This window comes from Sebastes umbrosus, chromosome 13, assembly GCF_015220745.1.
Source record: "Sebastes umbrosus isolate fSebUmb1 chromosome 13, fSebUmb1.pri, whole genome shotgun sequence".
In the NCBI taxonomy this organism is placed as follows: Eukaryota; Metazoa; Chordata; class Actinopteri; order Perciformes; family Sebastidae; genus Sebastes; species Sebastes umbrosus.
In genome coordinates, this window is record NC_051281.1 from 18,008,493 (window position 1) to 18,036,277 (window position 27,785).

The 27,785-nt window shown below is 39.4% G+C and overlaps 2 protein-coding genes across 3 annotated transcripts; one reads left to right on the plus strand and one right to left on the minus strand.

Annotated features, from left to right (window-relative positions):
* Positions 1–926: 926 nt before the first annotated feature.
* mospd2 (motile sperm domain containing 2) lies at positions 927–18,014 on the plus strand. 2 transcript variants are annotated; one of them, XM_037789450.1, is made up of 15 exons: positions 927–1,167; positions 1,249–1,306; positions 1,755–1,910; positions 3,413–3,499; positions 3,668–3,822; positions 5,147–5,207; positions 5,372–5,410; positions 5,536–5,660; positions 6,171–6,344; positions 10,752–10,870; positions 14,704–14,797; positions 15,077–15,173; positions 15,724–15,847; positions 16,012–16,114; positions 17,435–18,014. In XM_037789450.1, the coding sequence occupies exons 1-15, from the start codon at positions 1,120–1,122 to the stop codon at positions 17,585–17,587; spliced, it is 1,593 nt and encodes a 530-aa protein (XP_037645378.1). In that variant the 5' UTR covers positions 927–1,119; the 3' UTR covers positions 17,588–18,014. The 2 variants fall into 2 exon arrangements, with proteins under 2 accessions (XP_037645378.1, XP_037645379.1); XM_037789451.1 differs by having other exon boundaries at positions 927–1,152.
* A 2,634-nt stretch (positions 18,015–20,648) lies between these two features.
* On the minus strand, positions 20,649–26,966 carry LOC119500892 (ankyrin repeat and SOCS box protein 9-like). Its single transcript, XM_037790887.1, has 7 exons — positions 26,050–26,966; positions 25,814–25,893; positions 25,535–25,642; positions 25,008–25,158; positions 24,625–24,759; positions 22,141–22,332; positions 20,649–22,002 (listed from the first exon to the last, which is right to left on the minus strand). The coding sequence occupies exons 1-7, from the start codon at positions 26,132–26,134 to the stop codon at positions 21,851–21,853; spliced, it is 903 nt and encodes a 300-aa protein (XP_037646815.1). The 5' UTR covers positions 26,135–26,966; the 3' UTR covers positions 20,649–21,850.
* Positions 26,967–27,785: the final 819 nt, after the last annotated feature.

The following is a 27,785-nucleotide window of genomic DNA, read 5'->3' on the forward strand; positions in this document are numbered from 1 at the left end:
TAAGACATAATTAAAACAGTTATAAAAACATGAAAGATTAGAAAAATAAAAATAAGCTTAAAATAAAAGCTAGAATGGAAGCTGAAATAGAGTATAACACACAAGAGTACAAGCTATAGTGCAGTATATAAGATCATTATCTGATTTAATAAAAGGCAGCAGCAAACAGGAACGTTTTGAGCTTTGATTTAAAAGAACTCAGAGTTGGAGTTGGTCCTGCAGGTTTCTGGGAGCTTGTTCCAAATATTTGGTGCATAAAAACTGAACTTATGCATGTTTAGTTCTGACTCTAAGGGGACACTAAACAGACCTGATCCAGATGACCTGAGAGGTCTGGATGGTTCATAACATAGCAGAATATCAGAAACGTATTTTGGCCCTAAACCATTTAGTGCTTTGTAAACCAGCAGGAGTATTTTAAAATCAATTCTCTATTGTCTGTGCAATATGGGCAAGACGGTAGACGGTGTACTACCTGGGTGCATACCTGACATGGTGTGTGTGATAGTATGTGCCATTATGTACGTGGACTGTGTATGTGTTGAAACATGTTACACATACGTATGTGTTGAATGTGTTGAATATTCATATGTGTCATAAACATGTTTCAACACATACACATACACAGTTCTACAGAGACATCTGTTTCTGTGGAACTGTGTCCCTGTCTTGTGTGGAATCGTTTATTATTGTTGTTTTAATTTAGTGTTTGTAACTGCAGTTGGACGAAGTCCAGGAAAAATGTCCCCACGGGGATAATAAAAGTATATCTTAATCTTATCTTATCTTCATCAGAACGGTGCTTTTATTTTGAAGGCCCATCACGTTCATCAGAACAGTGCTTTTATTTTGAAGTCCTACACGCTCTTACCGTAATGCCACGAGGGGGCTGGCTTGACTGTGTATTTTTAAAACGGAGGCTGGCTCGAGCGCATCAGCTGAGAGGTGTGGCTAACGTTACCGGGAGCTGGAGGAGCCAAAATGGCAACGACAGGACGTCAGTTTCACACTTCGCCGCACTGATTCAACCGGGTAGCAACTAGCTAGCTAGCTCCAACAAGGAAACTACCACACACACACAGACGGACGGAAACAACCCAGAGACAGCGGCTGAAGAATATGGCTGAACTTGAACAACATGAAGGAGAACAGGTAACCATAACTACCGTGAGTAACGAGTTAGTAATGTGTTGTTGAAATCAAAGACACGTGTCTGACCTGTAACTAAACTCTGCGTGTTTGTGACAGGACATTGAGAAGAAGATTGAGGAGACGAGACAGAGATTCAAGAATGAGTTCGTCCAAGGTACATTAAGAGATTAGATAGATAAAGAAGCTGGCATTATAACTTGCTTAGTCACATGCTTTTGCAGGGATTAGAGGTTATTGTCAGCTTCTTTAACTCAAATATTGTCCACAAGTTAGCTGTTTACTTCACTTTGTCATGACCTAAATGCTCAGAGCCGATAAGCTCCAACTTATAACTACCTAGCTAACTGTTAGCTCTGTTGCCACTAGTAACGTTAGCTGGTAGTTATGACTACAGCCTGTGGGTGTATAGTTATATGGCCTGCAGGTGAGTGTTATCAGAGTTTTACAGTTCAGAGCACAATGGGATCATTTATGTGGCTTTAATTCAGCATGTTAAAGTAGGAAAGTCCGTGTGGTTGAAAGTGAAACCTTGTGCTTGTTGACCTCTCTCTCCTGTCTTGTGATGCTGAGCCTGTTTTTTGTTGTTGTGTTATGTTTGACAGATTCAACAGATAAATATGACTCCAGAGATGTGGAGAGGCTTCAAACAGATGATGCTTTGATGTCTGCCTACCTGCAGTGGAGAATGTATGGTGTTGATGATGCCTTGAAGATGATTGATGAAAGTTTTCAGTGGAGAAAAGAATATTGTCTGAATGGTAAGAAAGAAGTCATGGTGAATAGTTTGTAATATGATATGTGCTATGGTATTTCAGGTATTTGCAAGGTTGGGCAACTCTTTTTGATAGTAGTGACAATCCAATACCTGAGTTTTGAAATCATAAAATCTTTCTTTCTGTTTCTTACTTTGAAATAGAAAAATTTAGAATTATTTTTATTCTTTTAATTTATTTATTTGCACATATATAAAACTGCACAAAATTCAGTCAATGAAAAAAAAAACAAGAAATGTGTCAGGAGAGGTGAAGAAGCCACAGGAAAGGACACAAAGGACCTTCCCCCAACCCCAGGAGAAAAAAAAGGAAGAAAGATCTAAACTAACATAATTTTAAAATTACAACAAATGTTAAACAACAACAAGAAATACACAAAATATGCAGAAAATACCTAACCAAACAGTGGAAAACAGTCCAATAAAAACAATGAAATACATACAAAAACAGTACTATTAATTTAGTAGTAGTTTAATTAAACACAAATAAATGTTAAATGAAAACAGAAGCAGTTGTCCCAGAACTTTGCCTAAATAAAGTAGTTTAAAGTTGGCAAATATTTGATTTCAAATCAGGAACTATATGATCAGATTGAAAAAAAAAAAAAGTATGAATCTGACCTTTAATGCCAGTTTTTGGCACATGGCAGTTTTTCAATAGCTGGTGCCAGCTATTGCAGTATTGAAGTTCAATATCCAGTCCTATCTGAAGGTCTAATTGTTTACTTTTCCATTTCTAGATGTTCTTAAGCTTGCGACACAGATCAGTGGTTGTCCTTGTGCTGCCCTGGGATGAATCCAGACAGAGTGTCATTGTGTGTTAAGCACCCATATTGACATGCATAGGCTACCCACGAGAACAATCCGCACTCTTTCTGAGGAATTTCTCACAGTTGATGTTTGTTAATCTTTAATCCAGAAAATTCAATTTGTCAAGCTGATGTTTTTTTTGGAAATTGAATTTATTCAAGTCATTATTATCCAGGGGCATCAGGGGGCCTTATCACCAAGGTCAAGTGGTGTCAATTTGTTTATGAATCTATTGGAAATGGTTGATAATGAATGTGTTATATTCTGTCAACGCAAGCAGTTTCAGGTTATAGGGAAGCTGGGCTCCTCAACAGATAGGTTTGATAAAACTAATAAATATTGGTCAGTGAGAGACTTCCTCTAGAAAGGAACTACATCTGTCTAGTCCCGGTTGACCTACATACAAGTTTCATATACAGTTGTTGTAGACCAATTTTAGTTATATTTTTTGCTCGTGATGACTAATCTTCGGGAATAGAACAAGATGGCTTTGCCTGGACAGGATGAAAATTATGAAAAAAATCTAAAATTAAAATATGCTGTGTCTTTTTAAGAAGTTAAATTAAGGATTCAAATAGTCTGGATAATTTGTAGGAACCAATGCCATGTTCTGTATAGCTAATATTTAAATTCTAACAAACACCAGTGTAATAATGTGTGTCTGCCTGCGTGTTTCAGATCTCACCGAGAGCTCCATTCCCAGATGGATGTTCGAGACCGGTGCTCTCTACCTCCACGGCTACGACAAAGAGGGCAACAAGCTCTGTATGTACATATTCTGTTACAGGCAGTAAACTCTAATGTGATACACTTACAACTTAGCCTTTCTTTAATTGTCAGACAAGATATCTGTTCCATTAAAAGTGTCTCTGAATTTTATACAAATACGAAACTACTAAAATCTAATTTAATGTATATTATATCTCCGTTTAGTCTGGTTCAAAGTGAAGCTACACGTGAAGGATGCAAAAACCATGGTGGACAAGAAGAAGTACGTTGCCTTCTGGCTGGAGCGGTATGCGAAGAAAGAGCCTGGGATGTCACTCACTGTTGTGTTTGACATGACAGAGTCTGGTCTTGGCAATATAGTAAGTCCATGATGATGGTGTTTCAAAAAAATTGTTGTTATTATATCAGTAACTTTTTTTATTTCTTTGTCATGCTCTTTAATTTTGCGTCTTTTCTGGTAGTAATATCCATTTCTCCAAGACAAAACGTACATTGCGTTTTCACTCCCTCACTATTAAATAAGCATTACTCTTATGTTAGAAAAAGACCGGTCCCTCTCTGTGACTGTCATTGAAATGCTGTTGAGCATCCTCATTTTTTCTCTTGCTGTTTGAGCGGTTGTCTTGCAGGGACTGATGCTCTTTAATGGTTTTACACTTCGGAGATTAAAGTAACCTTTAAATCCCGTTGGTCAATTCGAGCACACTGCCTAATCCGTGGACTCACTGTGTCGTAGGCGTTAGCGCCTTGATGGAGCTCTCTGTCAGCGAGCGTATTTCATTGCTCTTTCTCTCCTGGAGAAATGGCTCAATTAAATACAAATAAACCAGCACAAGCTCGGCAAAAAAGGATAAATAGCTGTGCAACCCAAATATGAAATGAGTAGATTAGGAGATCAGTTTGGAAAGCAGCCTTGTTGAACTAGAGCAAGGGTAGCCAGTATGATCTCATTACGGCTCGGGGAGTGAGTCTCCTGCATAGCAATGAGGCTCCCAGCCAATTATGGAGCCTAGCCAGAGTATAGGGGCTCTATATCTATTGACATATCGGCTGTTTGTCTGATGATTAACATAAAATAGGAAGATGAACATTCATCAGATATTCACTTAAACACTGATTTAAAGTGTGGCAGAGCCTTTCACCTGGAGGTACGGCTTCTAGATGAGATTTATAGTACTTATTTAATCTGTTAGCCATGATCAGATTTTCTAGCGCTATCTAAAACGTAGACAAGATTATCTGTTTGAATCAGAAGCCCTTTATTGTTTAAGTGGAGAAAATGCATTTAAGTCTAAGCCGTTTACTGTGAACTCTCTCTCCTTTCACTTGATTTTAGGAAGATTGTCTCCTTGAAATGATTAAAAGTTGTTAGATCTAGGTAATGCAATCAAATGGTGACAAAACAGCAGATAACAGCAAATGGTTCATGACAAAATAAAAGCGCAACATAGTTCAAAAAACTTGAAGTAACATCCTCAAGTCTTTCTCAGACGTAGCAATTGACTGGGTCATCATCAGAGGAGCTTGTAACGGATTTTCCTTTCCTGTTAAGTGGGTCACGTCAGAACCAGAGGCGGTTAAGAATCAACAAACATTCTTCCTATTGAAAATCAATAAAGCATCCTTTTATAGTTGAAGCCCTGTATGTCAATCAGTGTTCTTTTCCACTCTGTGTTTTTTCAGGACATGGAGTTCGTGAAGTACGTCATTAATTGCTTCAAGATATATTATCCAAAGTTTTTATGTAAGTAACATGAGTTGTTAGAAAAGCACAACAAATATTTTATCCACATTCAAATATGTTGCATTCACCCATTAATAACGATTTTACAGCTACGTACAAGTCAAACCTGGGAATTTTTAAGCATGATTCTAAAGGACAAGCTTTGTTTTTTTCTATCATTTCAGCCAAAATGATCATCGTGGATATGCCTTGGATCATGAATGGTGAGAATGAGCATGCCTTCTCTTAGCAGTCAATAAAAAGTTGTTTATTTTAAGTCCGTCATGATTTATCTTAGTAATATTTATAATCTGATCTTGACATCTTGAGCATAATGTCTGTATTTCAGCTGCGTGGAAGATCGTGAAGTCGTGGTTGGGTCCCGAGGCAATCAGCAGGCTCAAGTTTGCGTCCAGATCTGAGATCCAGGGATTCATAAACCTCGAGTACCTGCCAGCTCACATGGGTGGAACGGTATGTATTATGTCTCTCTGTATGTGTTGTATTCAAAATGTCCAAAATAGACTTACATCATGCGTCAATTAATGTCTGTCAGACATTAACAAAGGATGCAGTAGTTACTAGAATGGTCTGAAATATTCATCATCTTTCAGTGGGATCATATTGTGCTAATGGTTCACAGTTTTGTTGTGTAAGCTTTAATCATATTGAACAAATTCAACAATGTTAAGAGATATATTTCTTGAGTAGGGTTTGTGCCACACTGAAATCTGTAATATTGTTTTATTAATAACATACATTTTTTTTATGGTTGTAGAAGCTCTCCATACTAGAAATGTTGAAGTTCATCAATTCAGTCAATAATAAACATCAGTTTGATTATTTAACACAATTTGCCTATCATAAGCTATATCATTATATTCATATTATATTCAGTATGACTACCTTAAACTGAAATTGACAATGTACACGCATTGAAAACCACGCGTGTAGTGATTTATAACTTATCCGGCTGCATTCCAGGACCCCTTCAAGTACAGCTACCCGCCTCTCCCCGACGACGACTTCCAAACGCCCATCTATGAAAACGGACCAATTGTTAGCGATGACGACGCGGAGAGCAAAGAGGGTGAAACGGAGAGCAAAGATGCCCTCGAGTCCAGCTTCAACTCTGAGGTTGCGGTAAAGCCCAAAAAGGTACATTTTTCTTTCAAGTTTCTATTTAGTTATTATCAGAAGTGCTTCAAAAAATCCTTAACTTAAATTGAAAAAGAAGCATCTTCACCCTTGTACACCATTTCATTTCACTACAATATAAGGCAGGACTGCTCCTTGTGTGTTGTGTAAGTCTCCACTTTGGCAGGACACACAAAAGTCAGCTGGCAGTGTTTACCACATTGTCTATCTGAATGTGGATGAGTAAGTAGTTATATTTAGAGTCAATTTGGTTAGTGAATGTGATTTAAATTTAGCTGGTGTTGAAACCAATGTAGTTATTAGGAAGTGAAGCCGCTCTCGTGTGATTGAGTCATGATAATTTATGATTCTGGGCATTTCTGGCATTGTTGTCCATCTCTTACAGATGTGACATTCTGCTGCTGGTCATATGAGATGCCCTACGGTCAGACTTTTCCTCCTGTTTCCTCTTTCGCTCACTTTCTATAAGTTGGGCCTGAGATTACAGCATGTAATCAGCAATGTGGCGAACAACTGTGAATTAAGTGGCAAGTAATGCCCTGATTTGGTAGACGTTAAGCTCTTGTTCATTGTCTCTGTGAAGGTGACCCCTAATGCTGCAATTAAATCCTGCCAACAAAGCCCATGCATCACAGCCAGCGCTCTGCTTCTCTCATCCTCCCCGCCCCCTTCATATGGTCCACAGAGGTTGTCAAGTCAGCTACTTACGGCTGAGTGTGCATATAGCGTTTTTTTGTTTCTTTTTTTTTCTAGCAGAAAAATCATCCACAGTGACGACACCAGCGCCTTTCTGAAAAAGTTCAGAGATTTTCAACTGGAAGCGCACGGAGCGACGGCACAAAAAAGTCGGCGCGCTCTGAAGAAAGACGCTGGCGCTTTTTCTCTCGGCGTACGCTGTCTCCTCATTGGGAACAATTGGGGAAAAAAAAGAGACGCAGAAAAAAAACGCTATATGGACACTCAGCCTAAGCTCTTTCCTGCTGTAGCGAGATTCCTATTCTCGCCAAACAGCAGCACACAGCCCCAGTGTAGCACCATTACTGACTTGAATATGTCTGCAGCCACTTCCAACCTCCAAAAATTTTACCCACTTTCACTCAAGACTGCAACTTAGGTCACATATTCTACTCACTCCCTACAGGACAATCTAACCGTCGCTTCATAATCCATTTAGCTGTTTTTTTTTTCTGGGTGGCAGCATGAAAAGAAAGCCTGCATGGAAGTGGATGTAGGGCTTTAAGAGGGGGCACCTCAGGATATACTATTCAAAATGCCTATTGAAGTCTTGAAGTTGTACATTTACATTATATAGGTGCATGTTGTTTTCAGCCGTGGCGATTTATTGTTTTTGCTTTGTTGTTATTTAGTGTTGCAGCTGTTATTTACATATATTTTACTGTCACAGTCAGGGGAGCAGCAGATTTGTGGTTAACCTACATTCGATGTGAGGAGTAGGACATAGCTGCTGTAATTTTATAGTTGAGTGTTTCTGTAGCCTGCTGCCTATAGGACACAAACTGTATCTGCTGGAGAGGTGCTGCGTTACCCAAAGCTACTCCCATGAGCCTCCTAAGCCCCAACAAACAAACAGCGCTCCCATTGTTAATAAATACCACATTGGTCATGCACAACAGATTTAGATTTGCAAAGCAGAGATATGCAAATCAGTCAGTTGTTAGCCTCAATCTACATGCACAACTTTGAAGTTATACGTCTATATGGAATCACCTCACACTCTGGCATGTTGCTGGCGCGAGCGGCATCAACATGCCCTGCATAACCCCAGAGAAAAGGTACACAGCTCCCTTTTAAAACGTTATTGACTTAATTTCATCTCCAGATACTAACTGTATTTTAACAAGCTCTACAGTCCTCTGCGGTGTCAGACTAGATATCAAAACATCTGCGTCAGCTCTGCGAGAAAGGGGAAGCTATTTTTTAATTAGGTGAGCCTGAGAAACTAGTTACACAACACTCTGCACACAAGTGTTTTACATACGCCTGATGTTTAATCATATGACTTCTCATACTACCACTGGCTGTAGGTTACATGTTTATCATAAATGGAAGTCTTTACGAACACCACTCTTTAGCCAGAAGCTCATTCATTCAAGGCTCTGGTGTTATCTAGTTAATAAGACTACATACACAGTAACTTCCTTACAGACCCATTGTTTTGTATGGGAATTCTTATACTGTTGGATGTTTACCAAAGATAAATCTCAAACAATAGCAATAGAAAAGAGAAAGGCAAAGTTGAAGTGAGTTGAGAGCGGAGATGTTAATGTGAAATAGTTTCATTATGTATGTGACTTTATTTCTGGTAGCCTGCGCCGTGACTAAACCCGAAACGCTGTGTCAATACACCAACCGGTTGGCTCTTCAAGCCCGTCTGAACGCATTCCACAGTACTGCTTCTGGTCCATCTTGTCTAAATAAACAAGAGACTCTCCTCCTCTTCCTCCTCCATCACCACCCATCCCCACCTGAATTCATCTGGGTTCCAAGGGAGCAGAGCGCTGTTAACTTGATGGCTTCAGGAAAAGCTAATTGCCTTTCTCTCTGTTTTTGAAACAGAAGGGCTGGAGGTGGTAAGGCAGGGTAGTCCGGAAGATTTCTACGGGCTGGAAAGGCAGGTGCACTCACGTGACTGAATTATTGTGAGTGCACCTCCCTCACAGTCGACTGATGTCATCTCAACCCCCATTGACATGTTCATCCGTTGACCTGTCCTGGACCTCATATTTCAATTTGACCCCCTAAATTGTATTGCACTGTTTTAAAAAAACACACAAAACATTTTCTGACTTTGTAATGAAGGAATGTAGGCTACATGAAGGGTAGCCTACCTTTTGCACAATACCATGTAAACACTCAACGAAGCGACACACTCTCATATTTTAACTGTATTTTCAACTCCCAAGAGAACAAATAGCACAATCACTACTCTCCATTATCTGTGTCTTCTAACCTCAGATTAAAAACTACTAAAATAACTACTGCTATATTAGAATAGACAAAAGTTATTAACACTCAGCACTAAATCTTTAACCATGCTTGCCTTTGAGGCATTTTTTTAACAAAGCCGTGTGTGCCTTGTTCTCTAACATTAATCTTTAGTAGGTCTGTGACTCCGGAGATCTGCTTTTATTATGTACTGTATAACCAATAGACTCCTAATTATGAACATTTCACTAATCTTTCAGTCAAGAATAATGTAAAATCATCAATGATTATTTTGTCTTTGCATTTCGTATGTTACACACAATGTGTGGAAATCATGAAGTTTTCAAATTTTAGATGTATTTTAATTATGGTCAATTTTATTTCTTTGTACGTGATTATTATTATTATTGTAGTGTAAGTATTTAAAAAAAAAAAAAAAAATGTTTCTCAAAATAAATTGCCATTTATTTTGTTCTTTGTTAATCTATAATGGAATTTTGTTTCCATGATGAATATGGTCAAAGCTGCGCCAAAACACTGTGATTTTAATTATGATATCTGTATGACACATTTCAATGTTTTAATTAAAATTGGAGCATGTTTTACTTTTCTTTTTTTTTTTCCTACGCAACACCATTACCTAATTGTGTTAAGCTTGCTCTTTTAAAAATGACGAATAAATAGAGACATTTCATCAGCAGCTGATTATCTCTTGATGTCTTCATTGTGGCAGCTGCATGACAAGTCAGCCATTAAACTAAGATGACATGTTGTGTTTGCTTATCGCAGCAAACGACACACTTCCCCTCTGAGTCACAAATGTTCCCATCACATGCAGAGTCCGCTCACCTTTGGCCCCTTCCCTCCCCTTCCTCCCATGATGCTCTCACTCTCCCATCTGTTTTCCACAATATGTGGTGCCAGCAACAACGTGAAAGCATCCATTTCCCCCCAACTCACCTACTTTATCCATAACGCTTAAGCAAACGTTTCACAATTTCTACCCTGTCAGCTGTTTTATGATCTCGTGGTCCGTGTGTGGATGATTTGGGGCAAAGTTTACGGATGTTTTGCTGAAGTGAAAGTATCCATGTGTGAGAGATATTATGACTCAATCTGGTCTCATTGAGCTACTTTTGTTCTTCATGTAGTCAAAAGTCACGAGTTATGTTAAAACCCACGAGAGACTACCAAGAACAGGGGTTCAGGAGTCATCACGTGGGATTCTCAGTAAACTAAAATATATTTTGATAACGTGACACTTCACCACTATTTTGCAAGAACCACTTATTAATCATTACAGATGACTGACGAGCGCTTCATCAACTGATAGCTTCCTCCGCATGAAGGGCAAGGGTCAAACATTTCATTTTCAGGGAAAGAAACAGATAAGGGTCGCACGGTTACGTTATCAGTATTCTGTGTCTCTTTTTCTAATAAAGTGCTCTTTTGTTGTTTCAGGTGAATTTCCTGGAAGAAAGTTTGAGGGCAGAGGACAATGATAAAGCAGACACAAGTGCCAGGACCAAAGGGGCCAGGAAGCCACTGACCACCTTCAAAGGTCTTCTGCTAGATGTTAGGTAGGCCGTCCTGCTCACGTCCTTCTCATCTTGTCATTAATCTGCACATCATTTTGGCTGCATTCACACCAAATCAGGTGGCGTAGCACTTAGTGCAGGGTTGTACGGTGGTGCGTGAGTGTCACCTAAATGGCCCATTTAATGCCAAAGCAACTGCACGATGGTTAATGTCTTTGTACTCCCTCATGGTAGGGTTGTGCAGCTCTGGATCACCGGTTATGTGATTGGCCACCACAGCGTGACGTTGGGTTGCGTTTCTCCAAAAGTTTATTCTATTTCAACTTTTCGCCATCCCCTACGGTCCCCAACGCCATCGCCTAAACACACTATCCACGTTCAAATGAATGGGAGGACTGTCGTTTTTGCCCCAACTCCAAAATTTGGTGTGAATGCAGCCTTAAAGTTCATGCTCGCATTGCAGTTAGAAAGGAAAAGAAGAGATTGTCCACACACTTATTATATTACATAAATACACAAGCACTAAAATACCATATTGATGCAATAAAGGGAATAGTTCACAATCAGCAGATGGATTTCATTGTGGTTTAGCTTTGGAAACCATGCTAAAATCGTATACCTACTATCACTTGGAAATGGACTGGGACCCTCCTTCTCTAGCGTTCTCGGTTCAGCTGTTTAGTCCGCACCAGAGTTTGATTGACAGCTTTAACAGCAGCCTATATACTGTAAACCGGGCTAGTACAAAAAAACGTTGTTTTAACCGAAACAAACGGATTAGGTGAAAGCGTCCAGTCTTGTTGTCCTCTACCCAACTGGGGTTGCATGCACTTAATCCAGTTTCTCTGCACTGCAATTAGAACTAATTTGTGTTTGGGAGACATGAGGACCTGAAGCCAAAGAGGTCAAATGGTCACCAAAGAATTGTTGGTTTGACGGCCAGAACTGATGGTAGATTCATCTACTAGACCATCCTCAATCCTCAAGGTGTTGCACTGTGGCTGACTATACACTCTTTCCCCCTCTGAATAAATGTACACCTAGCTAAAACAATAAAGATGGAACATTATAACCTTCATGAAGGTTATATTTGTTGCAGGACTATCTTATTCTGCATTAGTTTTAGCTATGCGCACCTAATAAACTGGCAACAGAGCATATGTGTTTTGAGCATCCATATGCAAAATGACTCATTTTAATTGCCTTGTACATATTGACAAAAATGTTCTCTTCATGTATCGGCTCAAAGCCTAAAGTCATTATTTATGTATTTGTACCTTTTTATAGCCCAATTGATCTGGTCACACATGTGGGCATCAATTAAGGATGCTACCAATCAATTGTTCAGTGAGAGACACTGGCCAATGATCAATTAACCTTTTAAGAGAGGAGCACTCATCTTGCACGTCGTCAAACACATCATATGTTTCAATTGAGCATACATTGAATGGTTGAAGGGGGTATCGACTTCAAAAGCGTTGTATTGCAAAGGATGTGGTTGGTTCTTGGGGAAATACTTAGCAGTGCATCCACACACTATGATATTAACCTCCTCATTTTCATGAATAATGTTCGTTGAGGTCTGTTTTTACAGAGTAATCGCTTTGATGTGAGGGTTTTGACAGCTATGGGCTGTGAATTATAGTGATAAACAGATTTAAATGAGCCTTAAATGCAATTATGTTTCTGAGCTGTGTTAGCCTTAATTCGAGGCTGGGGGCTTTAGAAGGGAGTAAGGGGCTTTGATCTTGTGTTTGCCAAAGGTTTCCAGAGCCCGAAGACTCACTCTGAGCGCAAGCAAGCACCAGACTCTACAGCTGTTTTACTGGGGAAAAGAACACACAAAGACTTGAAAAGGAAAAATATACCTTTGTTCTTAGCCGTTTTAGTCCATGAAACGTAGCCAAGCTGCATCAATGAGAAACTCTATACATATGAGGCAGATATGATAATCCATTTGCTAGTTTCTTCTTGGCAAAGTTAATGTCCCAAATGCAAAAAAGAGTGAGGCTGAATTCATCAAATCACATACTATTTATAGCCAAGTTAGACTGTTGCGAACTTGCTAAGAAGAAGCATCGAGTGCCAACAACCAACAACGAGCATTGGAGAACGAGGCAAAGTGCATCATCCCCAGATTTTAGCCCACAGATTTGCTTTGCTTCTACATTTCACAGCTTTGATGCATGATCAGAGAGCTCTATTGCATGTTTCTGCTACAGTATACACATCTGCTTTATAAATCACATGTCCTGTGTTCTACTTTAAGACAAAATCAAAAACCAAAAGAGAGACATTTTATGGTTTCATGATGGCCTCTATTTTTTTGCATTCATTTGTCGAAATACCACCATTAGTTCTCTGTCTACATAGATGGACATTTGGCTTCATTTGAAATCATATTACCATAAAGCAGTATGTCAGCATTCTATCATGGGCAGCCAGTTACACTGACTAAAAGCCAGACAACATCCTACTACGCAGCACAAAAGCCACAGATTCCTCTAAAGTCTCCTTCTTATCTAACTCACTAACACAAACGCATGTCTTGTCCTGTACCTGAACAATCCGAGGGGAAAAGAGCACTGCTAATGTCAGTTTGCAGGCTAAATAGCTAATTAGCTAGCTGGTCTGTTGCGGTACATTAAACGTACCTGCAAATGTCACTTTGGTCCTTATAGATGCTGGTGTGGTCCTTACTCTTCAGTACCACAGCTAACAACACACCGTCTGCCAATGACTTGTAAGCTACAGCACAAGTTTGTTTACACTGTCTCTTGTTCCCCTGCCGGGGCTCAGCCTGCCAGCTGCTGTCAATCAAACACAGACCGTATCACGCCCCTCCAGTCACTGAGACAGAAAAGAAGTATCTCTGATATGACCATTTTTTTCTTCTTTTTTAAATAATAGCTCCAAAAAGGGATGGCTAAATGTGATTTCAGTTGGATTTTAAACCTGAAGATAATACCGTTAGTTCCTCCTATTGCCTGTAAGGGCACCCAGATGTGGCTTTTCAAGCCAACTGAAAGCCTGAGAGAGACCCATATGGGTCAAGAATAAGCAGCATGTCAGAGGCTTAGAGAAAGGTTTAAAGAAATGTAGTCATGAACTGCGGAAGAATCTTGAAATCTTCAAACCACAGCATGTTATCTCTGCTGAGGCCAAGGCTGGATTAGCAACCGGGCAAACGGGTTTGATCCACCACTCGCATTAATGTATTTCAATTGGTTTGTGGTAATATGATTAATTGCACATATGTATGGGAGTATGCCACACAAAAGCACAATACCCATTGTAATAATAAGGCCGTTAAGGCGGGTGTTGCAGAGGAGTCATTTGTCAAAATAAAAAATAAATTGATTACAAACGGGTAGTAAACACCACTCAATTTTGTCCCCCGGGAAACCCCAACCTTGGAAGGTCTTTCAATGATTTTTGACCACATCTAGAGTCATGTAAACATGCTTGACAGAAAATCCTGTATTCTAGTATGCTTCAGTTTTTTTGTTGTTGTTTTTTTAGCTGCAAAATATTGCCATTATATCATCCTTCAGGAAAGACTCACTGAAGCAGATAGTTCAGGTGATGTGTAGCAAGAAAAGCTACAAGTCCCAAGATAATGAAAGCACACAGAAAGCAAGGCAAAGGAATTGTAGCAGCCCAATCTGTATTAATAAGATACCTAAGAGAGAAACAACAAAGCCTTTTGTGAAGCAAATGGGAACACCTGTCTGCATCTAGTAGTTGTATCTGTACTGAAGTTGCACAAATAGACACAAAATTACTGTATTTTTTAAGACCGAGCTTCTGCTTTCCACCCTAATGTAACTCCTGTCTCACAATGTGTCTGTGTTTTTTTTGTTCTCTCCCTCCAGCCCCGCAGAGGAGCTCAGCTTTGGTTCTGCAGAGACCGAGAAAAAAAGCCTCATTATCCTGAGCAATGTAACCAAAAATCAGGTGGCCTTCAAGGTGAGCGTGAAGGCGTTTCACATGCATGTGTGTGTGCTATCTTGTGGGAGCACGGTATGAGTTGACAGAACAACTGCTTTACGCTGCTACAATAAATGATTGCTGAAATGATTTGATTGGATTGATAAATCTGTTAGTTGATAAAAGGAAAATTTACATTTTGGTTTTAGACTGTAGAAATTGAAGATGTCAAAATGAGCTGTGGGAAATTGTGATGGGTATTTTCCCATATTTTCTGACCATTCATATTTATTAAAGGTGCCTCTGGTGTCTCCACAGGTACGGACCACAGCACCTGAGAAGTACAGAGTGAAGCCCAGCAGCAGCTGCTGTGAAGCAGGAGCTTCTGTAGATATAGTGGTGTCTATACATGGAGGTAGGTAAAGCACTTCAGCTCTGCACTCTACCTCACTCCCAACAGATGTTTTACGAACGCTGAACCTCAGAATAATCAAATGGTCCGTTTTTTTTTTACCTTCCCAAAGTGCCGGAAGCCACTTTTCTTTGCCTGACATACATATTTCAAAAGTGATAAAAGAATCATCTGCCCAAAACAAACCATCTGACAACTGACAGCGCCGTGCGAGTTAAAACATTTTATGGCCTTTGAGCACTGAAATGTCAGCTGTAGGTTATGATGTGCTGCAAATAACTCGGAAGATTCAGCGCTACCTATTTCAGGGTTGCCTTTTTTTTCTAGCTTTTATGCTGTGGTGTTTTTTTTTTTTTTCTCTCCATACTGCTACTCATGTCTAGCACTGAATTTTTTTCAACATAGCTCCTCTATTTCTGTTTGAGGGGCTATGTGGATTTATTATTGATTTTAAAAAACGATTTCTTTCACATTTACTGAAGAAATCAAATCCTTTCCATTTCTTGTATTGTTATATTTTGGAGGGGGTTTATTGTTGAATGTTTCTGTGCAGGTTCTCAAGCCTCTCCACAGGACAGATTTTTGGTCATGGCTGCCGAGATGGACAATGCTGCTGGATCACAAGAACTTGCACAGTTCTGGAAAGAAGTACCAAAAACTAAGATCATGGAGCACAGGTACGCATACCGTGCTCCTTATTTCATCATGTCAGTAAATATGTGGACGAATTTGTACGCTGGTCTGTTTCCACACAGTCCTCATTACGAGCTGTGACAGCGGACTCGTAGGCTGCATATCACCCTGATGGCCTCCGCTCATTAGATTGTGACTTTCCCCACAGATTGCGCTGTCATGTTCTGGAGAGCGCTAAACCAACAGCGAGTCTTTTCAGAGAAAACTCTGTGGAGACGGACACCAACGGGCAGCATGAATTTAACACAGCGGTGAGTTCTGGTGGAAGAGGAGTTTTGTTCTTCTGCAGTACTCATTATCTTTATAGTTACAATATATTTGACGTTTCCACCATCACTGTATTAAAACACATTATAGTTCAATATTAATTTATGACTTGAACATATAACCATCACTTAAGAGATCAAGGACTTTGAAAGTTGAAACGCACCAGTAAAGATGTAATTCACTTTTCTTTTTTTTTTTGTATTTGTATTGCATACCTCCCATAACCAGGCACTGGATGATAACACGTAGGTTCATTAGGTTGTATCACTATAAATGTCCAATATAACACTAGTTTTAGGGTTTATTACATTCTTAAAGGTATGGCTCAACATTTTGGGAAATTTGTTATTTGCTTTCTTGCAGAGAGTTGGATTAGAAAATCGATACCACTCTCGTGAGTTACCTAGGGAGCAGTAGTAAGCCTACTTTAGCATAAACACTGGAAACGGTTAGCTGTTAAAAGATACGCTTTCCAGCACCTCCTAAATTAACCCATCCTTCCACTAATTAACACTCTTTATTACACGGCTTTGTTGAATACCCAATTCTGATTGGTCAACCACGGCATTCTACGGTCTGTCATTTCTTTATAGCAGACCGTTGCTATGTATAACAGACCATTGCTATGGGCTCAGTTCTGATGTCAGACTCTGTAGGACCGTTTTTGTGTCAAATTATTGATTTCTTAAATAAGTAGCCGTGTAATAAGCGGGATAATGTACAGCTAGCCGATTATTTTTGAGAAATAACCCACTTCGCATCAGGGTTTATTTCACAAGAAAGACCCGCTCACTCTACATTATTATACGTATCTCGCTTGTTTAATCCATACACAAAAATAATTAAAAAAATAAAGACAATTTGTGGTTTTCGGGGGAGTTGCGCGTAGCCTTTCTGCTGATTACCTCACAGCGTTGCACTCGACTGTTCACCAGGATCTAGTTAAACTAGTTAACTCCCCCTAAAACCACAAATTGCCGTTTATGTGTATTCAGACCAAATACAACGTGTTAATACACTTTTTAGAGGTGCTGCTAGGCGTATGTTTAAAGTTTGGAGAAAGCAAGGCAAGTGGTTTTCCCTTTGCTTACAGCTAACTGCCTCCTAGCTCCATACTTATCACACAGACGTGAGTTGTATCAACCTTCTCATCTAACTCTTGGCAAGAAACCGAATACGCGCATTTCAACACTATTCCTTTAATTTACTGTACATCTCTAGCCTGATTTTGTTTCTTTGACTTTCATCACAAGGGTGTTAGATTGATGAATCAGGGTCAGTGAAACCAGTTCTTATCTCACCAGCTCATGCGAGTGATGACCTGCAACGCACGGCTGGAGCAGAAGCTGGATATGTGTCTGTGGGTGCAGAAGGTTCTCATCGGGTTGGTGCTGATCCTCGTGGTGCTGAACCTCCTGTGTCTCAACAAGCTGGGTGCCTCCCAGCGGCCATCCTGACCTGCCACAGCTCCCTCCGCCTGCATCTGTGGACCACAGACACACGGACGGGTTCCAACGGGGCCAACAATCGACTACCTGAGGGACGGTCGTCCCGAGCTCTCCCCTCCCCCACGGGCTGCTGTCATGGAGAGGAGGAGGAGGGCTGACTTTAGGGACATGTGAGTTGTTATGCAGTTACTATATGAAGGGATTGTACTTGTCTCTTTTCAGGCACTTGACAGTTAATACAACAGAGACACTTTCAACAATGTGACATCAAAATCATTAATGTATTTTTTAAATACCGACCGTGGAAAAATAAATGTGTATTTATTGCAAAAGACACAATATGTAGGAAGAATTAGTTATTTTTGTGATCATAATGTACAATTTTTTTATATTATATAAATTACAGAATATAAAATAAAGACTTTTTGTCAACTTATCTTTTGTTGAACATTTTTCTCCTTGTATATAGTCAGGTCAGAGCATCCACACACACGCCTCTATCCTGAGATGTAGATGTTTCGGTCACTCTGCAGTCCTGTTTTGCATAAGTATTCACACTCTCTAATAAACCCTCATTAGTACAGAGGTGTCTAATTGAAAACATTGCAGTGTATGACCTTGCTAAACCTCTCCACACTCAGAACAAGGAGCCACTGGAGATCTCTGTCTCCACTATCTCCTCTTATTTGTTTTAATTACCCCGACACTGGCAAAACTAAAAATACCAAAGCAATTACTGGCGAGTACAACGACGCGGCACAACCCACTTGTAGCTTAGTGGGAAGCACTGATATCTATAACAAGATCCAGCTCTTCTGAGCAATCAGTACGTGAGCCGTCGCACCAGGAACGATCACAATTGGGTTATCAGATGTGCGCCCATGTGGCGTCAACATTTGCAGCTTGTTCGCAGTAGGCGGCGGCTGCTCGCATGCGAGGGGATGATTGCAGTGACTCATGCAATAACGGGTAAACTAATCCTACGTTGATTATAAACACTGGGCTGTTTCGGGGGGCACCGCAAAATGTTTATTCCCTGAATGTTGCGTTGCTTGATTCTATTTTAGTGGCAACCCTTCATATGGTTCTCTGTAGAAAACCTCTCCATTAATAGTTGTTTTTAGAAGGAATTGGTTTTTAAGCGAGCGTGTGCGCTGGATGTAAAACTTTCATTATTTGTGTTCACTTAAATTCCCTATAAGAAATGCATTTTGCGCTATTTGGGTAGTAAGTGCATATGCACTAAAAAAAACAAACATGGGGGGGGTTAATGGTGTGTTTCCTCCAGAGAATGAAAGTAAAAGCTTTGGTATCACACATAGGTGAGCTGATTTTAAGTGCATCTGAGTGCAACACAGTACCTGACTGAACCAGGAAGTCGATCAGAGCCAAACAACACCACTATCAAGTGAAGCCACAGTGACTGGAGTGGAAAATTATTTGAGCGGTCATGCGACACTGATTCCCAGACAGACTCGTCTCACCTGATTGCCTATTTGTCAGTGATTGCTTACAGTGGATAGTGTACGTCTTTCTTCAGAAGTCAGAAGCTCCTCCGCGGTATTGATTTAACATTACACACCAGTTAAATCGAAACCCTGTTTCAATGTGCGGCTGGCCCCGGGCACTCGGGTGATGTTTGAGGGGGGGCGATGATTAAGTTCAAGTGGCAAATTGAGACTGGGGGGGGGGGGTTGATGGGAAGCCAATGAGTGCTGCATTTAACAAGCAGGGTGTTGGCGAGTTGAGCATCCGTTGCTTTAGTCACCATGGAGAGGATGTTGACGTTCACGGTGAACTACGCTACCACACGCTGCCCTTTTCATCATCTCTGTAAATGACCTGTTGAAATCAATGCTTATAATACAGTGGTGGTAGACATTACTCAGCTCCCATAATTGTGTAGCAACACAAAAGTGATATGGTCCATAACCGGTTAAAGGTCCCATATTATAAAAAAGTGAGATTTTCATGTTTGTTTATTATAAAGCAGGCTTAAGTCCTATATAAATACTGTGAAAGTATCGAAACACTACATCCACAGGGAAATACACACAGCCCGTATTCAGAAACTCTGCATTTGAAACAAGCTGTCAGGATTTCTGCACATTTGTGATGTCACGAATATACAATATTTAGACCCTTGACATAATTTTAAATGTAAACATTCTAAATGTGTCCCAGTTTATTCCGGTTGAAGTGTATGTATATGTCATCAACTGACAGGAAGTACACATGGACCCAAGCTGTTGCCTAGCAACGCAATTCTGTTGCAATTCTGTCAAAATGCGCTAAAACGGAGCGTTTCAGACAGAGGGTGAATACAGGCATATTCAGGCAGACAGTATGAGGAAAATAAAGGTTATTTTTTAACATTACAGCACGTAATGCTAGGCGCTTTGGAAACATTACCAACGATGCCTCGCTGACACAATATTTATGCAACTTGTGTGGACAAAACTATTGAGAGAATCAAGAAGTAAAGTTATATCTGCTTTGCATCACATGTTCCTGCTTCAGGCAGTGGATAAACAAATGATTAACATGAAATCAGCCAGCGCATCTTAAATACTAGATTTGGGCAACAGAGAGAAATAGTGACCTAAATAAAATATTGTACTTTTTGGTTTCTTTCATCTGAATGAATGGGAATGAGTGATGCCTGATTGTTCACATAAATGCTCTTCATTGTGTCCGCCTAAGAAGTGTAGCTTTGCAGATATGTATTATGTTGATGTAGGACTGTATACCCGTGACTTTTCTCAACTGAACTGAGCTTTAAGAAAAAACAGGGTTATAACATTCATTCATACAATGAATACTTCAGTGTCAGTTATTTTATTCAATACATATTTTGTCTCCTTTTTGCTGTATACATTCAGTGTTTACGTAATGTTATTTTTTTTGTTTGTTTTGCTTGATCCATCCTGCTGTGCATTTCTTTGTTTTTGTCTTTTGTCTTTTTTGAAATATCCTCTTTAGACTCTGGGGAAACAGCTGCTATTTCACAGAATCATTTGCATAATATCGCAACACATCCTGTGTACAACCACAAACTCACATTAGATTCTTTGTTTTTATAGTGAGTGAAAAACATGTTTTATTCACAGTCCATATGCAGATACATGTATATATTTCATCAGTAGGCAAGTTATACAGTGCATGTCTTAAATAGCAACGCGCTACACACTGTATGTGCAACTGGATCATTTTGTATCAGTGTTAAATAGTGCTTCATTGCTTTACAATCAACATTAAAAATTAAGAGAACAGAAATTCTTAAAATGAAAACACGAAGGAAAAGAAAGAAAACGTTTTTTTTATAGCAGCTAAAACCTCTGGGGGTTTGATCCTAAATGTATGTAGTGTTTGTGTGCATTGGATGCTGACTCATTGTTACTGGTTAGACTCATTTCTCTGAAGAGCTTGACCATGTTTGAAATGATTGGTAAACGCAGCAGCCATCCAGCTACATATGACTGTTCAGATGACCTAACTGTCGAGGGCTGGAGTCTTGGGACACTCAGACATGAGGTAACCAGAATTAGGGGCAGAAGGCCAGATATTTCCAACAAAAAAAGGACTTTATTTTCGATGAACTTCCCCGTTAATATAATCAAATGGTGGATTCTAGACAATAGCACTTGATGAAGATAGGGGAACACTTTCTAACATGACCGATGAAACATATCTGATATCTTTTAATTGAAATAATCAAGAAATGGAGCCTCATTTTTATAATTTAGTCATGATAATTGCATTATAAATCTGAGTAATCGATCATGTCACGGTAATCCAATCGCTCTATTGATATGTTTATTGATGTACCGACATGAACAACATTTCATATGAGAGTAAGTTTAATATACTGTTGGTCTAAAAAAGGAATACAAAATCATTACAGCAGCATGAACAACAGAAACTTGGCTCGTGTAATCTAAAGAACATTGTTTCCGTTTGTTAAACCTTGTTTAAAATGAATTATGCAACTTTTAATAGACCTTATGAGCAGCACGTATTCTCATTTCCAATATGTGTGTCTTGTGTTTATAAATAATTAATGATAAACTTAACTCGCTCCAAGTTTTCCCATTAAAGTCCAGACTGATCTTGTGAATCAGTTTGTTTACAGAGGTCTGTCACAAAGGAGAGAATTAGAGTTAATTACTACCACAGCCATGAGCCATGATGTCGTCTTCTTCTCACTGCAACATTATGCAACTACCCCCCCTACTGACCCAGAAGTTTAAATGCTCCGGATGTGACAGTTATTCAGTGCATTAGATCTCCCCCCGGGTCTGATCGGTAGAGAAGATACTGTTTCACCTCTGTGGGAAGGTGAAGGTCGAGAATTTCATTCAGTCTCTGCTTGCCCACAGTTTTCCTGATGTACAGCCGGCACAGCTGCATCAGAGGAGACGCTCCTGGGCAGGCATCAGGGGGAGAGAAGAAGCAGGAGCCATGACAGAGAGATGTTTGGGTTATTAGTTACTGTTTGAGGCACCAGCCCGATGTAAAGGCCCGTGAAAATCGCCACTACTTGGTGAGTTTGGATTGAATACCTCCTGCTTGTCTCAACATCCTCTCTGCCAGGCTGTTGGGAGGTGCGAGGTCCAGCGGCTGTTTGCCCTCTGAGTTCCTGAGGGAGCGGTCGGCCCCGTGATCCAGCAGGACTGACACCATCTCAGGGCTGGAGAGACGGGCGGCGATGTGCAGCGACGAGTCACCAGACACACTGCTGTTCACTCTGGCACCTTGGAGGAGAGCAGAGACTAATGAGGTATGATGTCCTCACATTACATAACTGGTGGAGAGAAGCTCTGACAGTTCAGTTAAAGCTACAGCAGAGCACCGCTTATCCTCTTTATTGCTTACATTTCCTAGCTAGACTTCATTTACTCTCAGATTATGAATATTCAAATCAATAAGCCCAAAAAAAAATCATTTTATGTTAAAGGTTCCATATCATGCTCATTTTCAGGTTCATACATGTATTTTGTGTTTCTACTAGAACATGTTTACATGCTGTAATGTTAAAAAAAACTTTATTTTCCTCATACTGTCAGCCTGAATATGCCTGTATTTACCGTCTGTCTGAAACGCTCCGTTTTAGCGCATCTTGATGGAATTGCAACAGAATTGCGTTGCTAGGCAACAGCTTGGGTCCATGTGTACTTCCTGTCAGCTGATGACATTCACATACACTGCAACCAGGAATAAACTGGGACACATTTAGAATGTCTACGTTTAAAATGATGTCAAGGGTCTAAATATTGTATATTTGTGACATCACAAATGGGCAGAAATCCTGACAGCTTGTTCAAAATGCAGAGTTTCTGAATACGGGGTGTGTGTATTTCCCTGTGGATTGAGTGTTTCGATACTTTCACTGTATTTATATAGGACTTAAGCCTGCTTTATAATAAAACAAAACATGAAAATCTCATTTTTTTATAATATGGGACCTTTAAGTCAAACACAGCATGCATTTTATACAGGCAAGAATCCCTTGTGAAACAGCCAGGGAAGTAACTAAGTACATTTATACAAGCACTATATTTAAGAATCGTTTTGAGGTACTTTAGAATTTCCTTTTGATGCCACTTTATACTTTTGCTCCACTACATTTATCTGGCAGATTATGTTTTGTTTTTTTTCATACAAAACATATGATCAGCTAATGACATATGGGGCTTCTGCAGTGGTGGAGGAAGTACTCAGATCCTAAAAGTAGCGATACTGCAATATAGAAATACTCCGTTACAAGTAAAAGTCCAGCATTGAAAATGTCACTTAAAATGTGAGTATTATCGGTAGTGTACTTACTGTATTCAAAGTAAAAGTACTCATAACTCAGAAGAATGACCCCTGTGAGAGTTACTCTACCATAAATTGTATTATTAATTAGACATAAATTTGATTATTATTACTGATACATTAATGTGTAAGTAACATTTTACTCTTATAATGTAGTTGGTTGAAGTGGAACTAATTTTTACTATTTTATATACTGTTGGGTTGTATAATCTAAAACAATGAATCATATTTTATAAGCTCAAGTGTTTAGTATGTGAAATCTTAATCTGTAAAGTAAAAACTAGTAGTACAGTAAAAGATATATAGTATATTATTATCCTCTGAATTATGAAGTAGAAGTACAGAATAGCATGAAATGGAAATACTCAAGTAAAGTACCTACAATTTGTACTTCAGTAAATGTACTTAGTTAGTTGATACTTAGTATCAGATAGCTCAATATTAAATTACTGCTTATACATTATTGCATCCACAATAAAAGATATGATACAGTAACATACTGTATATAATAATATCTAATACTAAGGGGCCATTGTGCATAATGAGCACATTTACCTCTAACTACATTTTGCTGATAATATTTTTTGTTCTTTTACTTTAATACAATTTTGAAAGAAATTTTACTAACAGAGTATTTGTACCCAGTGGTATTGTTACTTTTACTACAGTATATTATCTGAGTATTTCTTCCACCACTGGAAACAAGTTGTCATGATTTGGGGTATTTAGCCCATGTTGTATGTTAACATTGGCTTTACTTCATGTACATGTACATACATTGTCTGGGGTTTTACAGGCTCTACTGTTGAGACAGAATTGATTGAAATCCTGATTAAACACTAACGACGTGAGCAGATTCGTGCCACATAGAAAATAAAGACTTTTAAGTTAACACTACCAGCATAATAATAATAATAGTAATAATATCTGCAAAATAAACCAATTGTTTTCCTTTAAATACTCTTTTCTTCTGACCCTATTAAAACACAATACGTATTGAAGTGGTAACCCCTCCCTTTGCCACAAACTGAGCTTTGATGAAGGCGTCAAAATATAGATATTACAATAATGAATCGTTATTACACCAAATAAGGAAATATGTCATGTTTTATATGTTATAGGGGCTATGCATTAAGAAATATAAACTCCAATATCTTTGCCTAAAAGTCAAAGCAATGTAGTGGAGATCATTGGAGAGATTAAAAGGTAAAGCTAAAAGGCATTCTTACCAAGTTGAAGCAGTTTCCTCACAGTACTCAGATGCTGATTGGAGCAGGCGACGTGGAGAGGGAACCCTGATTGGTCGATGTACTGATCCACATCTGCACCGTGCTGAACAAGAGGCTCGATGCACTCCGCATGACCTAGACAGAGTTCCCAGAATCATCACAATGAGAGGTGATGTACTTGAAAGGATGTGCTCTCAAATCTGCTTTGTGCTTTCCGGGCATGAATATATGCCATCGTTTTACTTAGTAGCTGAAAGTTTTTTTTGATCCATTATACATTTCTCAGACCTTTTTCTGATGTTTTGTGCAGTTTGTAGTGACTGACAGCTGGTTCAGCATAGATTATACCGTGCATATGCAGTGAGTGGACTGTGACCTTTAACCTTTGGCTGCAGCCCTGTGGATCGGAGAGCTGGTCTGGCTGGTCCCCAGGGGAGTCGCTCCGTGTTGAAGGAGCAGCGATACGCAGGTTACGTGACCCCGGGCGCAGGCTTCTGACAGGGGGGTTTGTCCATCTACTGTCGAAGCGTTAACCTGACGTGGGTGAGAATATGTTTGAGACAATTCACCAGAAGTTCTCTACATAAAAATCATTAAAAAAGTCAGAATAATAAACAAATCGGGCAAATTTAATCATATTTTTAGCAAGTGTCCTTAAAAGTGGGGGTTTGACAAGTCAGACTTTGTATCTGCAGATTAGTTAATGTGTCATTGTGTAAGCGTGGATGTGACTGCATGCTCGTTGGTCTGTGTTTTGGGTTAATCTCTTACTGATGTGCACCAAAACAAAAAGTTAAACCCAGCAATAATTGATATGGTTGCCTCACAAAGACACAAAACATACTGTCTTCATTTGGGATCGTCTTGAATTAAGTTATATTCACACAAAAAAGCATGATGCCTTACTGACATTTGCCCCATTTTCCATCAGAAGCTTGGCGCAAGTCACGGAGCCTTGTAAACATGCTCCATGGAGGGGAGAAACCTGGTCTAAGGTGTTCAGATTTACAGATGTACCCTGTGAACAACACACAGCACATATAGATTCACAGTTTTTGCTCCTCTTAAGACATCATGATCTCAATAAGATGATTTTCAGATCCAGCAAAACCTTTTTCTAAATAGATAAATTGATCATGTTATAATGATGTCTTTGTGCAGTGTAATATAACCTCTCATTAACCTTTACCTGAGCAATGAGTCTCTGCAGAGCGAGGACGCGTCCATTAAAGGCAGCATCATGAATAGGAGACCAGTCCGATTCAGAATCTAGGTGTAGACATTACAAAAGTCACCCACAGTTTTGTAATTTTAAATACAGTAATATGCACTAATAAGACGTGTTGAAGCGTTCTGTGCAAAGCAGGAAACACACTCCAGCTGCAGTGCCAGCATAGTGCTGCCTGTCTGCCTGCAGCTACTCACCACTCATCAAAGGGTTGGAGAAAAAAACAGCAGCTCCACTTTGACATGTAGTGTCTCGCGGAGTCTCTTTGTGTCCAGCAGACATACTTCACAGTGCCGTTCCAAAAAAAGCTGTTTTACGGCCGGATTGTTTTCACCTCATAGGTTTTTCCAACAGAGGCTGAACTGTGATGCTATACTCGAAGTCACGAGACATCTGAAAGACGTTTGCTCCTCATCTGTTTTCAGTGTTTGTGTGGCAGGTCTCGGTGCCGTGATGTCATTTCCTCTTGTACAAAAAGTTTCTGCCCTGCAGGAAACAGGCTGGTTGAGTTGAGCGGTTGGTTCTCAACCAATGGAGGTGCAGAGGGAGTGGGAGAGGGGCCTGTTGAGCAGGTCTGTAATTTGAGTGTAATTTGACACTGTCCAGCCACACCCATCCTCTGCTGCAGGAGATGGGTGGTGTTGAGTTGGTAGAGGATGAGTAAACTGAAGGGACATGAATCAATCTGCATGTATAAAGTTCTGCTCCACTGTAAAGGTGAAAAAAAAAAGTGTGATAGGTCATGATTAGTTCCTACATTTAAAGATATACCATCTGTTTCCCATTGGGTCTGATTTAGGATAACACAGCAGCACTTTTTCCACTGAGAAACCCGTTTCATTTGATGTCCTTGGCTAGAATATCATGAAAAAAAATGTTAATTTATAAAAAAAAGCAGTTGCTTAACTTTAAATGGTTAGATAAGAGCAGCTCTAAATGTTTTTTTAATGTGCCTCAGCAATGATATTGCTGCCACTGCACAGACATTTAAAGTCTCCCACCAGTCAAAAATGTGTTTTGCTTATCGTTACTTCACTTAGATGTGTTTGACCCTCGCGGTGAATGATGTTTGTGCAGTTTGACACCAGACGGCTGTTTTCACCTTCATCTGCTGAAGGGGGGAAAGTTTGATTTTGACTTTGGGACATCACTACAAGTGTGATGTGGAAAATTGAAACCTTGAAAGAAAACATATATTTTCATATTCAAAGGGAGATCAATATGCTTTTAAGAATGTATAAGCACTTTTATCTAGTATTTATCCAACATATCCTAGAAATAATTATTCAAATCAAATTATTTTGATCTGTCCTAGAATATGTCTGGATAGGATATTTAAAGGTGCTAAATATCCTTATGAGAGCAGTGCAGAGAACTATTACTATTACTACTATTACAGTATGCAGACGCTGGACACTACAGCGGCATAAATATCCCACAATGCAATGTGGTACTGACGACATAACAATGGCGTACGGCTCTGTAACATCATTAATGCTTCAATTTAAATGTAAGTATAAGATTTCACTTTGTTAGGCGTTATATGCATTTATAAATTAGTTCAGAGTTTGTGATTCTCACAAATCATCACGAGGTTGGCGCGGGTTACCATGGTAACACGTCTCCAACCGACAATGAGGTTCTCAGGAAGTGACGTGGTAATTGCAGATCAGTGCGCCCCGAACAAGATATATATACTGTTAATTCATACAAGAGCATGTTGGACGATATTGAGTATGGAGTGCATTGTATTGCGATTTCGGACGCAGCCTAGTTGTTTGCTGCTGTATTAATGCTCTGAATTTCAAAATTTGCACCTTTAAGTAAGTGTAAATTTAGCATTCTTTTTCATTTAATTCTAAATTAACAGATTTTTTTTTTTGCATTTTGTGATGGTAATGACACTTTGTTGAGAAATCAGTGAAAAAATGTC